The 14,533-nt window shown below is 35.1% G+C and overlaps 1 protein-coding gene across 5 annotated transcripts in view; it reads right to left on the bottom strand.

Moving 5' to 3' along the window:
• LOC137278309 (limbic system-associated membrane protein-like) overlaps positions 1-14,533 on the bottom strand; it is a 126,346-nt gene that overhangs the window by 89,869 nt on the left and 21,944 nt on the right. For 3 of the 5 annotated variants that reach the window (XM_067810570.1, XM_067810569.1, XM_067810568.1), the window contains exon 2: positions 5,592-5,615. The exons of the other annotated variants lie outside the window; for them this stretch is intronic. In XM_067810570.1, coding sequence (XP_067666671.1) covers positions 5,592-5,615 — 24 coding nt within the window. The remainder of the gene's footprint in view (positions 1-5,591; positions 5,616-14,533) is intronic. 5 annotated transcript variants of the gene reach the window in all.

Here is a 14,533-nt window from a genome sequence, read left to right on the forward strand (position 1 = left end):
ACTTCGACAGTTTTCAATTACCGATAATCATCAAAGAGAATTGAAAAGAAATCTGTTTAACAGTACAGGCTAGGGGTGTAATGATTACTCCATGTCATGATAACAGTTCATCAGTGATGGGTAAATATGCCAAGAGCTGACAATGATGTCGTGGTAAACTATGAATAACTTTGTTTGATGAAACAAAATAAAAGAAAATACCATAAATGATTTAATTTTCAATTTTTCTTAATCCAAAATAAATGTTACTTTAAGATAGGTGTGGTACTCAGAATGAAAATGTTAATTTAAGTTTATTAAACATTAATTCAATATTAAAGCGAAGAGTTAATGACAATCAGACTCGCTGTTTTGTTGGTTGTAGATCAATTTCTTGCCTGAAACTAAAAGACCATGATCAGCTTGCAAAGATGGTGGTAATTTAACAATTTTGTACTTGAATAAACAAAATAATCTTCAGTAAATAATTTCTTGTGTCTCAAATCAAGCAATGTAAAATTTTCCAATGTCTTTTTTTCATGTTAAGGATTAACATCAACATCTATTATAAATAAAGACTGGAAAGAGAAATTTAACTTATCTAAAAATGGTTGTAGTCATTTGTCTCGACTATGAGTTAAAGTGCCTTTTAGGGAGGCAAAAATGGCAAAATAATGCTTAAAATCATTTGGATAGAAGGCAGCTTGGGGTTCACAAGAAATGGTTTGTTGAATCATGGTTTGTAGTCATAAGAAATTCATAAAATGTTTTGTAGATTGCAAAAAATCTTGTTCTTTATTTTGTCTGCAAAAATGGATTTAAACTCACAAGTGAACAATGTAGTAAAAATAGAAATAGCACTAATCTTGGTGATAAAAAAACATTTTTTGCATTTCTGATTGTTCAATAGATCATTTGATGAAAATATTTGTCTTTAGGTGTTTGATTGCTCTCAGCATTTTGTAAACTATCATTTAAATTTAATGTGACAAAAAATCTGCTGACATTTCATACAAACATGAGTCATAATCCTTGGGTATTTGAAGAACATAAATACAATGTTCATTGATGTTTCAAATTCTAATGTTCAATAACATTTTATCAAGATTTTTTAAGGTCAATTGAAGTTAAATTGTTCAGTGTATAAAAGCATTTGATGAAGCAGACACTGAAGATCACAAATTTCAATGTCAACAGAATGAGAGATGACAACTGATACTGAAACAAGTTTACGCTTTACGATGCATGTTTGATAAGCCAGTATCTGTGTGCAGAACACAGCTGAAAGTGTAAAATCATGTGATCATTGTCTGGCTCGCGGGAATTCCAAAGAGTGCGAGTGCGTCTAGGGACAGTAGGAATCAAATTAAATCCTTTGTTCAAGTCAGACATGCATAGATGAAATAACTTGAATTATTTTGTTGCTATGGTTATCAAAAATATTTTGTATAACTCCTGACAAATTAGCTTCAGTAGATAGCATGCCTTTGAAGGAATGGAACAGAATTAGCCATCTTGGAGGCAGACCAGAAGGCTGGCTTGATGAAGGCGAGATTAGCCTACAGAACCAACAAATCGGGTAACAACCGGCACCAGAGTCAGAATTAGCTGTCAACGACAAGACAATAACGGAGGTTACACACTCAACTTTTTGTCCTGTCGAAAGGGGGACATTTGCGTTCCTGAGATTAGCTCAATTACAAGGACTGATATTTGCTTGCATTGATTCAATGCCACCAGCACATGTTATGAGGACGGCCATCACTCCAGACTTGTTTCTTCTTTCCGAGGGGCTGCGTAATTCTGTGTGCAACGCGACAACGCCTCGCTGAGAGGACCAGAAAGAAGTGGAGTATATTGACAGGGGAAGCTCTCAGTGCTTGGAGCATTGCACCCCAAGCTCAGTTCATTGTATCAAGGGCCCTTCCATAAAATTCAGTACACAAGAAAATTCACCAAAATTGGGAATATTCGCATGACGGGATAATTGAAGTTTGGAATGAACCTGTTGAGAGGAACAGTGATATGTGTACGATCAGGATCTATTTGATGCTAATCTCTTGACCCGACTGCCAGACTGTGAACATATGGTCCCAACAACCCAAACATGGCAATAAGAGTTGATCAACCCTCTTCGCCTAATAGAGGTGTCTAGCTCTATACATGTGCAACATATACACATGCCATATCCACACACTCAAAACTCCTGATGATGGAAATGGCAATGTCTGGCGAACATTTCCACATGAAATATTCATTGTCTCCATCAAGATACCTGACAGTCATAGAAATTACAAAGAAATTCACATGTTACGAGGACGTAACCTCCTCCTAGGCCAGGTCTCATCCTTCCTAATTCCAGCCAAAACACACAAACTTTTCAGAGAGGGTTGTCTAGTCCTAAGCTGTATGAAGTAATACTCATGAAGAGTTCCAATGGAATGCATGTCACATAATGTATTGGAATACATGACCAGTATGCAGGTGTAAATGTAGGCATAAATTTAGTATATTAAATTGACAGGAATTTTCATGACAGTTCACCAAAATTGCAATCAGAGGTTCCTAGAGTTGCTTGTCTTGAGAGATCAGCAAAATGAAAGTAAAACCTGGAAACTAATATTACTTTCAGTAAATACAGATGAGTTGTACACTATAGTCCATTTGGCTCAAAAGCTCAAAAATTCTGCAAAAAGCTCCCAGAGTTGGTATTATGTTTTGACTATGATCAGCGTTTCATTAAGTATGCTATGTTTAATAGTTTTCAAAGTAGACAATTCATTGGCCCACTTTTGAGCCAGATGGACTATAGTGACGGTACGATTAATTGAAATATTCAGAGATTGGTCACAATGACTAAAAAGCCAAGCAATCAGTCATGTTTTCTCAAAATTGAACACAAACAATTTTGGAACACTTTTTTGCATTAACATTTCACAAACTTGGTTTTGTCTGTTACATTTCACAATCACTACAAGGTTGTTGTAAAGAATTTATCTAAAAGACTCCTGGAAATTTACATTCCTAATATAATAGTCATCCTGTAAGATGTGAAATTTGTACGTGCATTTTGTGCTATCTGCTAAAAAAACTAAAAAAAAGTACTGCATATTTTTTCTATTTCTTTACATTCTTTTGAGCGTCAACAAACATAACCAGGAGAAATTGATAAATGATGCTAACCAATAATTTTCTGTGACTCACAGGTTGTAATTTTTCATCAATTGTAAGATTTTAACCAATTCACAACACAATAGTAAAGTATTCTTTTATTATTTATTAATATGGGATATATTTATAGCACACATCTACGAAAAGATACATCCATAATAATATAAATACAACTGGTCTACAGCATGATCATAAACAGCTAATGTTTCACCCAGGAACATCAAAACTGTCCACAAACTGGTGTCATCAATGTGGTGGTGATGTGAACTGTCATTGTCAGGTGAGCATGTTATATCAGGCTGCCACTGTCTAGCAACCTATGACATTCATAATCATGTTAGCAACCAATGGCTACAGCAACAGTGTTGTTTTCCAAAGCCCCAGATAACATCCAGCCATTGTTGTTAACACTGAATTGTCTTGAGCCAGAATACATCCCAAATCATTAACACCATGTTGTTTTCTAGTACACTGGAGACCATCCAGCCATTGCTATTAACACAGTGCTGTTTTTCAAAGCCCTCAATAACATCCAGCCATTGCAATGAGCACAATGTTGTTTTTCAAAGCCCTCAATAACATTCAGCTATTGCTATTAACACTGTGTTGTTTTCCAAGATCTTAGATAGCATTGATATTAACACAGTGTTGTTTTGCAAAGCCCTGAATAACATCCAGTCACAGTGTTATTAACACAGTGCTTTTTGTACAAAGCTTATGAAGAACATCCAGTAAAAATTATTAATACTGTGTTGTTGTTTTTAAAGCTACTGTAAAACATCCAGTCCATATAAATGACACTGTTGTTTTTTTAAAGCCACTGAAGAACATCCAGCCACACTGTTATTAACACTGTACTGCTTTTAATAAAAGCTACTGGAGAACATCCAGCTACTGTTATTAACACAGTACTGCTTTTTATAAAAGCGACTGGAGAACATCCAGCCACTGCCAACACAGTACTGCTTTTTATAAAAGCTACTGGAGAACATCCAGCCACTGCCAACACAGTACTGCTTTTTATAAATGCGACTGGAGAACATCCAGCCACTGCCAACACAGTACTGTTTTTCAAGCCAATGGATAACAACATCTAGCCAGTGCTGTTAACACTGCATTGTTTCTGTCAAATCACAGCATAAACCAGTGTTTTCACACATCATTATTTCCTTGGAAAAGTAGTAACTCCACATGTGGGAACATCACAGGCTCCATCCCTGGTGTTGAATGTAAGAACTATGTAAGTGGTGAGCAGGGCACAGACAATAATGCTACAATGTTACACTACAAACATAATTAGTAATTGGCAAGTATTTCAAAACAATGGTGACCATCAGTGGAGGGACAGCATAAAACACACAAAAAATAAAACAGGATTATGATTGGGCAGTTTATCAATTAAAATGTCATGTCTACATTTTTGTCACGCAAAACCTGCTATTTCTGTACAATTTACACATCTGAATTCTATCAATTCTGTCTGAATACCTCAAGCAATTCCTACTAAAAATACCTATCCATTTTAAAGCTCAACTAAATAGGATACAATATTTTTTGCTTTAAAATCTTTGTAATAGTTGCAAATTATGTGCCACCCAAAATACCCAAAAAAGTGCCACCCAAAATACCCTAAAAGATCAGGAATGAGTTTAATCTAGAAATATTTTTCGAGGAAAACCCAGAAAAATCTTTCACATCTAAAGCTTATTCAAAGTCTCAAATTAGAGTTAGGCAATTCTAAATGATATAAAAAATATTCAGAGGGAGAATATTGATCTTAAGAAAAACAGTCATCAGGTGACTGTAGAAGCATGAATTAGCTTTTCAGGCTGAGAGAACTGTATGGTATCTCTGTTGGTTTGTATCAGAATTTGACGTTCTATCTCTTCATTACAAAAGGACAAAGAAACTACAGTGGAAGAAATCCCCAGATTAATCACTGTTAGCCCACACGGCTACAGTGGAGTCCTCCAAGCCCACTGCTGTGGTTACAATATTAACTAGTGTGATTGTGTGATAGACATTCTCTTTAAATCCCTATAATAGGCTCCCATCCATCAATGGTCTTCCTTAATACACTTTGCTTCAAGTCTATTATACCACACTGGGAAAACGAAGGTTTTCTCTCTCAATGCTTATCATGTGACTCCATGGCCAGAGATTTCATTTACCATGTCTGATTATTTGATCAACAATCACACTCTCAAATGTCTAACAGGCTCCACGCTTAATATGCTTAAATGTGCTTTTTATTTAACAACATCTGTTGACATGAAAGCCCAAGTTTCTGACATGCAAGGGAAAAAGGCACACCTCATTAAAGCAGGGAAATTCATTTGCTCATGCAGAAGATTCCATTTCAAAGAAAGGGTAGACAGGGTGACATAGAGAGGGAGTTTGAGGTTGAGAGAACAGAAAGACAAGGCAGTCTGTGTACATACCCTCATATTTCTTCTCCAATTGTGCTGAAAAATATAATTCAGGGTTATTCAAGGATTAGCATTGAGCAATGTAAAATGTACTGATACATCAGAGAAAAATTTGGCACACACAGATAGAATAGTACAGGATGACTGGCTAAGCACCATTCCTTGAAGATTAAGCAAGCACGGTCCATACTTGATTGTTAAGCACAGTTCTTAAATGATTGGTAAAGCACAATTCATAGATGATTGTGTAATCATGTTTCACACATGATTGATAAGCACAGTTCTTAGATGATTGGCTGAATCCCATCCATTGATGACTGATTAAGAACATATCAAAGATAACTGTTTAAGCATCATAAATATTTGGTTGGTAAGCACTTTTCAGAGATGACTGGTTAAGCGGAATTCAAAGACGACCACTTTTCAAGGTGCCAGGTTTCAGCTCTGTAAAAAGAGATTATTGGTAAGCATGGTTTGTGCTGAGAGATGATTGGGAATACGAGAAGCAAACATTGGATGGCTGTATTATGTCAAACACCTGTCTCTCTCTTTCCGCATATCCTCACTTGAAGTAAAAATCTCCCAAAGTTTTGTATCCTATTCCAATCACGTCATATTGGGAGATGCCATTCTATTCCATTCTACATAATAAGTCGTTAAATATGACTGGACTACCACTCTTCATCAATGAATGCTGTGTATATGATATTCAACTAAGACTGGTCAGGCATAATTACCTTATTAAAAGTACTGTTGCATTGTTTATTCAGTGTTTTTCATGATATATTGAACAAATAATAAAGCACAGCAACAAAACCATGATATACACATTTGATTGATATTGAACATCTTACATTACTAAACTACCAATCAAGCAAGTGTGTGACATTTAAACCAATAATCTTCAGAATAACTACCAACTGAGTGGGTGAGTATGGTTTAATGCCACTTTGAGCAATATTCCAGCAATATCTTGGCAGGGGACACCAGAAATTGGCTTCACACATTGTACTCATGTGGGGAATCGAACCATGTTGGGAATCGAACCTTGATCTCTGAAATGACAAGCCAGTACTTTAACCACAAGGTTATCCCACTGTTTCTCCATCAGTTAAGACTTACAAGGCTTACACACTCTCCAGTAAATGGAAAAAACATTCACCAAAGAAGATTGGCTAAAATGATCTGTATCATTCCTCAGCTGCGCTGTATATATGGACAGTTTGGTATTCACATGAAAGAAAATAAATGAGACATTTATTAGACAGCACTGTTGGCACCAGTGGTGTAAAACATCTGACACCAGTCAAATAACGATGTGTTTAGGATCACTCCAATTAGTTTGGTTTGCGCTAAACGGAAGAAACCTAAACGACTTGATTCCATCTTGCCTGGATATTCGGTATGCATCTTCAGTCAAGCTTTATTTCCTTTTGTTCTTACTTATCACATATACTATATGTATTTTCTTCTTCATTTAAGAGCTTTGACTGATGATTAATGGATATATTTTAAGAACATCAACTTAAATTTGACAACACTGTAATCATTCTGATGATGCAATCGTATACATCTGCACCAAAACATTGCTACCAATCACAGTGGTATTGCCTTTAGTCTGGGCATTTTAAAAATGTACATTTGATTTTCACTCCAAGTGTTAAAGAATTATTTTTCAATCTGATGTGTTCAACATCTATATCATTTATACAAAAGGGTTAAAACCTCATGACATAGCAGAAACAAGTATGACTGTATCAGCAGATCAGTTGACATCAATTACGAAATGACCACAATGCCTTAATACCAACACCACTACTTATTAAGGCTGCAACGATTCAGTTCGATCCACTGAAAACTGAATCTGATGCCTAGCTTTTGATTTTTGATAACCATAATCACTATTTCAATTCGATACTTGAATACCAATTTAAATTATTTCCACACAGCAATAACATAACTTTGACTCTAACTTGAACAGTTTCAAGTGCTGAAATAAGTCAAAACGTGACTGGTTGATGCTGGGGTAATCATAAAATGATAACTGTTAGTAAACATCGCTAAAGTTGATTCCACGATAATACAGCTGATTGAGAGGTAAATGAAATCTGATGTTTTTACTTCAGTTTGAAGAACTGAGCCGAAAATTATCGAATCAAGGATCCAGTATTGAAAATCAAATCGAATCACAATCTGGGTGAATTGTTGCAGCCCTACTACTTATTATCATTAACATCATGCAAAGTGTCAATTCTCTGAATTTATTTGAAAAATTGTATTTGTATTCTTCAAACTTAAATATTTTTGCTCTTCACATTTTACCAAATATTCTAATAATTATTTTTTCAAAACTTCTGATGACAAATATTCATATTAAATGCAAACAGCAATTGTAGAAAGAAATCTGCAGCATCTTTATGAGCCTTAAGTTTATGAAAGTTTTGGGGAATGTGTTAACTTAATTTGATTCGTATTTTTTTTTTCATCTAGCTACAAAAGTACCATGCATCAGAACCATTTGAACACATTTGGGTGAGACTACGTTGTTACTTTAAAAATTTGATTCAGGTTTTTTACATGATAAAAAACTGTCAACATGATTCTGAACCATTTGAACAGACCTCTGGTGGGAAAATGTACATTAACTGTCATCTTCAACGGTCTAGTAGTTTTAGAGGAGAAACACTGACCTACAGTGACAACAACAGCTGATGGACCCACAAGCTCTGACATGTACTCACTTCAGCTTATAACCAAGGTGAGGTAAAAACTTCAATTTGTCTCCATTCCTTTTTCTGACATTTTCACAAATGACAAAAAATACTCCAGCAATATCACTGATAGAATGTTTTTACTTGATGATGCTCTGACAGCTTCCTCGTTTTTCTTCATTTTTTTTATGCTGACCAAATTCAGACAGATTACAGATTGTTGGCTTTGGTTGTAAGTCTGTCTCCTATCAAGTGACATACACTGTCTCAGCAAACTCTGGCCAGCCGAGGAAACTACAAAAGACCACCTAAATCTCCCTGATTAATTATAGCGAATCTGTTTCTCTAACCACAATGATCAGACTCGATCATACTCTCATTATACTTATCACAACCAAAGACAATTTTGTCTCCAACACACGTGCTGCCTCACTGCTAGCAAAACCTCTTCGTGTATTGATATCAAACATCAGAAATGCTGAATAAATAGCCAACAGTCCTACAATCGATGAGGAGCATTATTTAATAAATCCTACAAACACTGTCCACACGGGCTGTGCTCTGTTTGAGAATGGATGCCGATGTGATATGTTTAACTGGAAATATGGACCAAAACAGCATATCAAACACTTCAAGTGATGCTCTGTTTGATGTCTTGGGATGAACATATTGTTAAGAAAATAAATGTTATCAAACTGTTATCTGTTTTTTTTCACTTGGTTTCGGAACAGACTGAATTTTCTGAAAGCCAATAGCTCAATTTCAACATCAATGTTTGAGAAACAGTAAAAACATACCATTTTGAAAATCCTCAAATGTTCTTGAAATTAATGAATAAAAGTTTTTCAAAATAAATTCAGATATGACATTCTCACAATTATTGAGAAGGTACATTATGAATAATACATATATTAAAAATATTTCAGTAAGAGTTTCGTTATAAACAGATTTCTCAGTTTCTTGATTCAATGACATAACATCATTGGGTACAAGGAAAGGCAACAAGTACCACTATCGTGCCATGTCTGTTCAGGTTAACAAAATCTTAATAGAGCTGATAAACAACACATCTCAAAGGAATTCTTTATCAAATTAGTTTGAAGTCACAATGGTTAGCAACAAACTACAAAACTAGCTCTCTCAAAAAAGGCTATAGTCAAAACAATATTGTGCAACCTGCCAAAGAAAAAGAGACACAGGACTATAAATATTAAATGACTGATAATTTTATTTTCAGTGGAGGGTGCTGAAGTGATTAGTGTACTGTCAATCACGTAAAGAGTGAAGTGGATCTACAACTGTGCTGATCACACAGATCAATATTTCAACACTCAACTTTCTGAAACAGAAACTTACTGCCATACATTGTTGCAGCTCTTGAATTAAATCTTCTGTGTGCATGGAGTTGTAATGATGAGTATAGATTACAAAGATGCATGGTCCTTTGGGGCAAGACTGGATGAAGAGTCAGTGCCACAGAAACTGTAACTTATTAATGGGTGTACTGGATAGTTGGTAGATGCGCTCTGAATGAACTATTGTGTTCTGTAGAGTGGATAGATGGATTCTGAATGATGCACTATTATGTGATGGATAGTGGATAGATGGGTTCTGAATGGAAAACTAGTGTGTTCTATAGAGTGGCTAGATGCATTCTAAATAGTGGCCTGTTGTGTACTGGATAGTGGATAGATGGATTCTGAATGGTAGACTATAGTGCTCTGGACAGTGGATAGATGGGTACTGAATGATAGACTATAGTGTTCTGGACAGTGGATAGATGGGTACTGAATGATAGACTATAGTGTTCTGGACAGTCGATAGATGGGTACTGAATGATAGACTATAGTGCTCTGGACAGTGGATAGATGGGTACTGAATGATCGACTATAGTGTTCAGGCTACCTATTCTCAAAACACTGGTAGCCCTGCAAACTTCTTAAGCCCATTCATAATACATTGGCTACAATCAAAGTTACAAATTCTTAGGGCTACGAATGCTTCGAGAATAACTGTCCCAGACAGTCGATAGATGGGCACTGAATAATAGACTATAGTGTTCTGGACAGTGAGCAGATGGGTACTGAATGATCGACTATAGTGTTCAGGAGTGCAGACGTTAAGAATGGAAAAGAAAGGATTAATTATGCAAGCAGTGAGGTAATGATGATAATGGTCAGTTATGAAGCATTATGATTTATGAAAGTAGACTGTGTGGATAAGTGCAAGTACACACCTGATAAACAACACTCACAAAACAAATGTGTGATCAAAATTATAAGCATAAACTCATAGTCTCTGACAGAAAACAAGTCTGCTTGTAATGTGTATGCACAAACTAATAACTGGTCATAATATGACACAATATGTGAACTTAAAAATCCACTTGACACTCCAAAACTTCCTTTTTTGTTTGCACATACTCAGAACAGAGAATTCAGTTTTGAAATACAAAAAAAAAAATTGCAAATTTAACAAAATAGATATATGCATCAAGGCAAGAATGTGATCTGGCCTGATACAAGAGTCTGGGAATACTGTTACAAATGTCGTTTCGGAAAGACATTTATAAGTTGGACGAACATGAATACATTACATGTTTTTATAGGTAACAACTTCTTTTTATTTTTTATATGACTTTTCACAAATGATTCTTGCTCCTTCTTCAGGTGAATGCTGAGATAAAACACGTTTACACAATGCAAGGAGGGAGATAACAACATAATTACAAAGACATTACGATTGGATCAATGTGCAAAGATAACATGTTGCAATAACAAAGCCAAGAATGTCACTGTACACTCTCCCAACATTTTTTACCTATATTCACTTTGTGCACTGATTCAGGCTTTCAGTGATGAAGGAGCGAGAATTACCTATAAAACATTGTGTTTTAGGCGAGGGTATTGCAGTGAATTTTCATGTTGCCATGCAAAAGCATATATTGCGATATGTACTGCAATATATTACAAGAAGGTTTTGTCATAAAAGACTACTTACAATCGAGTTACTGCTTGATTTATAAAGCAGAAACACAACAAAATTACTATGCCTGATTAAGCTTTCATAAAAACTTTTAATCATGACCAAATAAAGATGTCAAGAAATAATATTTGCTGCAACTGAAGCAAGGGAAAGAACATCTTAACACCAGAACAGAAGTTGATAGTTTGAACTACTTTCTCCACTGTCAAAAAAGCACAGAGAATTTAGACAGCAACTTGACCTGGTCAGGGGTGAGCGAGTGAGGTTACTTTTACACCACCCTCAGCAATATTCCAGCTCTATGGTGGAGGTCTGCAAGTAATTAAGTCAAACCACAGAATCAAGTGATCAACAGCAGGAGCATCAATATGCGCAAATAGGAACTGATGATATGTGTCAACCAAGTCTGACCACCCAATCCGTTAGTCACCTCTTACAACAAGCATGGGCTACTGAAGGCCAATATTCTAGCCCAGACCTTCATGAGTACTTGGTCAGGACATATCAGAGATCACTGCTCATTAATGAGTGAACACTCAAACCAAACAATCCAGTTAAATGTAATTTTCACCACTATCTTTCCCACCACCATTACCACAATCAAGGGTTTCGAGAGATACGAATATTTCCAAATGCATGTCAATAAACCCGTTTTCAACCGGCAGATCACAATACACATCGTTTTCATGTCTGAATTGGTAAATACTGATAAACCAGTTTTCTACAGTATATAGAATACAAAAAAAAATAGCTATCCTTAAAAATGTGTCATGCGCTCATGTTACGTATGTCATTGCAAGGTGACAATGGATGTAGATGATGTAATCACTTTGCTCTCATTCAGCTGTTTCAATGCTTTTATAATGTGCTTTTAAAGGCATTTTAATCCCCTCATTAAGTCATCTTCAGAACAACAGAAGCCAAAGGATTAAATGACAGAACACCAAACAGAAGCTTTCAACTTGAGCCTGATCGTCTGCTGGTTTCCTGGCCATCGGCGGCCATCTTGACAGCCAGCAGTTACACAGACTACTTCAAAGCTGCTGGAGACACATGATGGGTATTGGTGTACTTCAACATTGACTTGACCTCAGACAGTGTTGTGTGGACTTTTAATCATGTCACACACAACCAGGTCATTAGTACTTCAACTGTGTGAAGTGACCCGACATGGTGGAAACAATGAGTACTTATATGGTGTATTGTCTCGCACAATGTTCACAACAATATCCCTCATTTTTGTCAGCATCACAAAATATCATTGCCATGAACAGTGGTAACTGATTAAAGATTTCACTGATAGATATACACCAAGACCATGGGTGGTACCACTTGGGTGGGAAAATATTCAGACCTGGATTTTGATATGGATAGTAGTTCTTTTCCATAATGACATTACAGACTCGTAGGGAATAAAAGTTTATTCAAATTCAAAATCTAGTTGCATTCAAATTCAGTTTTTTTAGAGTATAATTTATCAGGGCAATGATGATATGGCAAGTATTAATGTTACTATGTTATGCTCCATTAGATAACATGCTTTGTTGGTATTACAGGTGATAATGTTTCTACTTTCTGCCCCATTAGATAACAAGTGTTAATGTTGGTACTTCCTGATGCATTAGAAAATATACATTTAAGATTCTATTTAATGCCCCATTAGATTAATACTTTAATGCTTAATACTTTATGCCCCATAAAATAACATTACTGAACTTTACTTCTTAATGTCCAATTAGAAAACATATACTTTAGTATTTATACTTAATGTTCCATTAGATAACATGCTTTCATGTTTCTACTTTATGCCCCATAAGATAACATTATTTAATTTTACTACTATATGCATCATTAGGAAACATACATCAATGTTACTACTTAATGTTCCATTAGATAACATGCTTTCATGTTTCTACTTTATGCCCCATAAGATAACATTATTTAATTTTACTACTATATGCATCATTAGGAAACATACATCAATGTTACTACTTAATGTTCCATTAGATAACATGCTTTCATGTTTCTACTTTATGCCCCATAAGATAACATTATTTAATTTTACTACTATATGCATCATTAGGTAACATACATCAATGTTACTACTTGATGCTCTATTAGATAACATGCTTTCATGTTTCTACTTTATGCCCCATAAGATAACATTATTTAATTTTACTACTATATGCATCATTAGGTAACATACATCAATGTTACTACTTGATGCTCTATTAGATAACATGCTTTCATGTTTCTACTTTATGCCCCATAAGATAACATTATTTAATTTTACTACTATATGCATCATTAGGTAACATACATCAATGTTACTACTTGATGCTCTATTAGATAACATGCTTTCACGTTTCTACTTTATGCCCCATAAGATAACATTATTTAATTTTACTACTATATGCATCATTAGGTAACATACATCAATGTTACTACTTGATGCTCTATTAGATAACATGCTTTCATGTTTCTACTTTATGCCCCATAAGATAACATTATTTAATTTTACTACTATATGCATCATTAGGTAACATACATCAATGTTACTACTTGATGCTCTATTAGATAACATGCTTTCCCGTTTCTACTTTATGCCCCATAAGATAACATCATACAACATTACTACATAAATCTCCATTAGAAAATATACATATGTTACCTATTGATGTTCCATTAAATAACATGCTTTCATGTTTTTTCTTCATGTCCCATTTGATAGCATCATTTAACTTTACCAGTTAAACATTACATAACATACTTAATTGTTAATACGTCATGTCTCATTAGATAACATGCTTTCATGTTTCCACATTGTGACTCATTAAATAATATACTTTAATGTTACTATGATGTACCCATTAGATAACATGCTGTGGTGGTAAGAAAAAAAAAGTTCTTTCAATCATTTGTTCCATTATATAACATACTTTGACAGCATGGCATGCAATGTTGAAAAGAAGAATGCACTGTTTGAAGGGCCAAAATGCATGATTACAGTTTGGACATTAATTATTCAACAGAATCCTTGCTGGCTTCACACAGAACACCCATGTAGGGAGCTGAACTCAGGCCCCTGGTTTGACAAGCACACTTTTACACCACTAGGCTACTCCATTGATCCACATTTCAACAATTTTGAATTATGCTACACTGATCCAGTTCAATTTGGACAATATGTGAAAAACAACTCATTCTGATAATTCTACCATTATTTATTATTTTCTAAAACTCTGAAGGCGCAATTCA

This window comes from Haliotis asinina, chromosome 3, assembly GCF_037392515.1.
Source record: "Haliotis asinina isolate JCU_RB_2024 chromosome 3, JCU_Hal_asi_v2, whole genome shotgun sequence".
NCBI lineage: Eukaryota > Metazoa > Mollusca > Gastropoda > Lepetellida > Haliotidae > Haliotis > Haliotis asinina.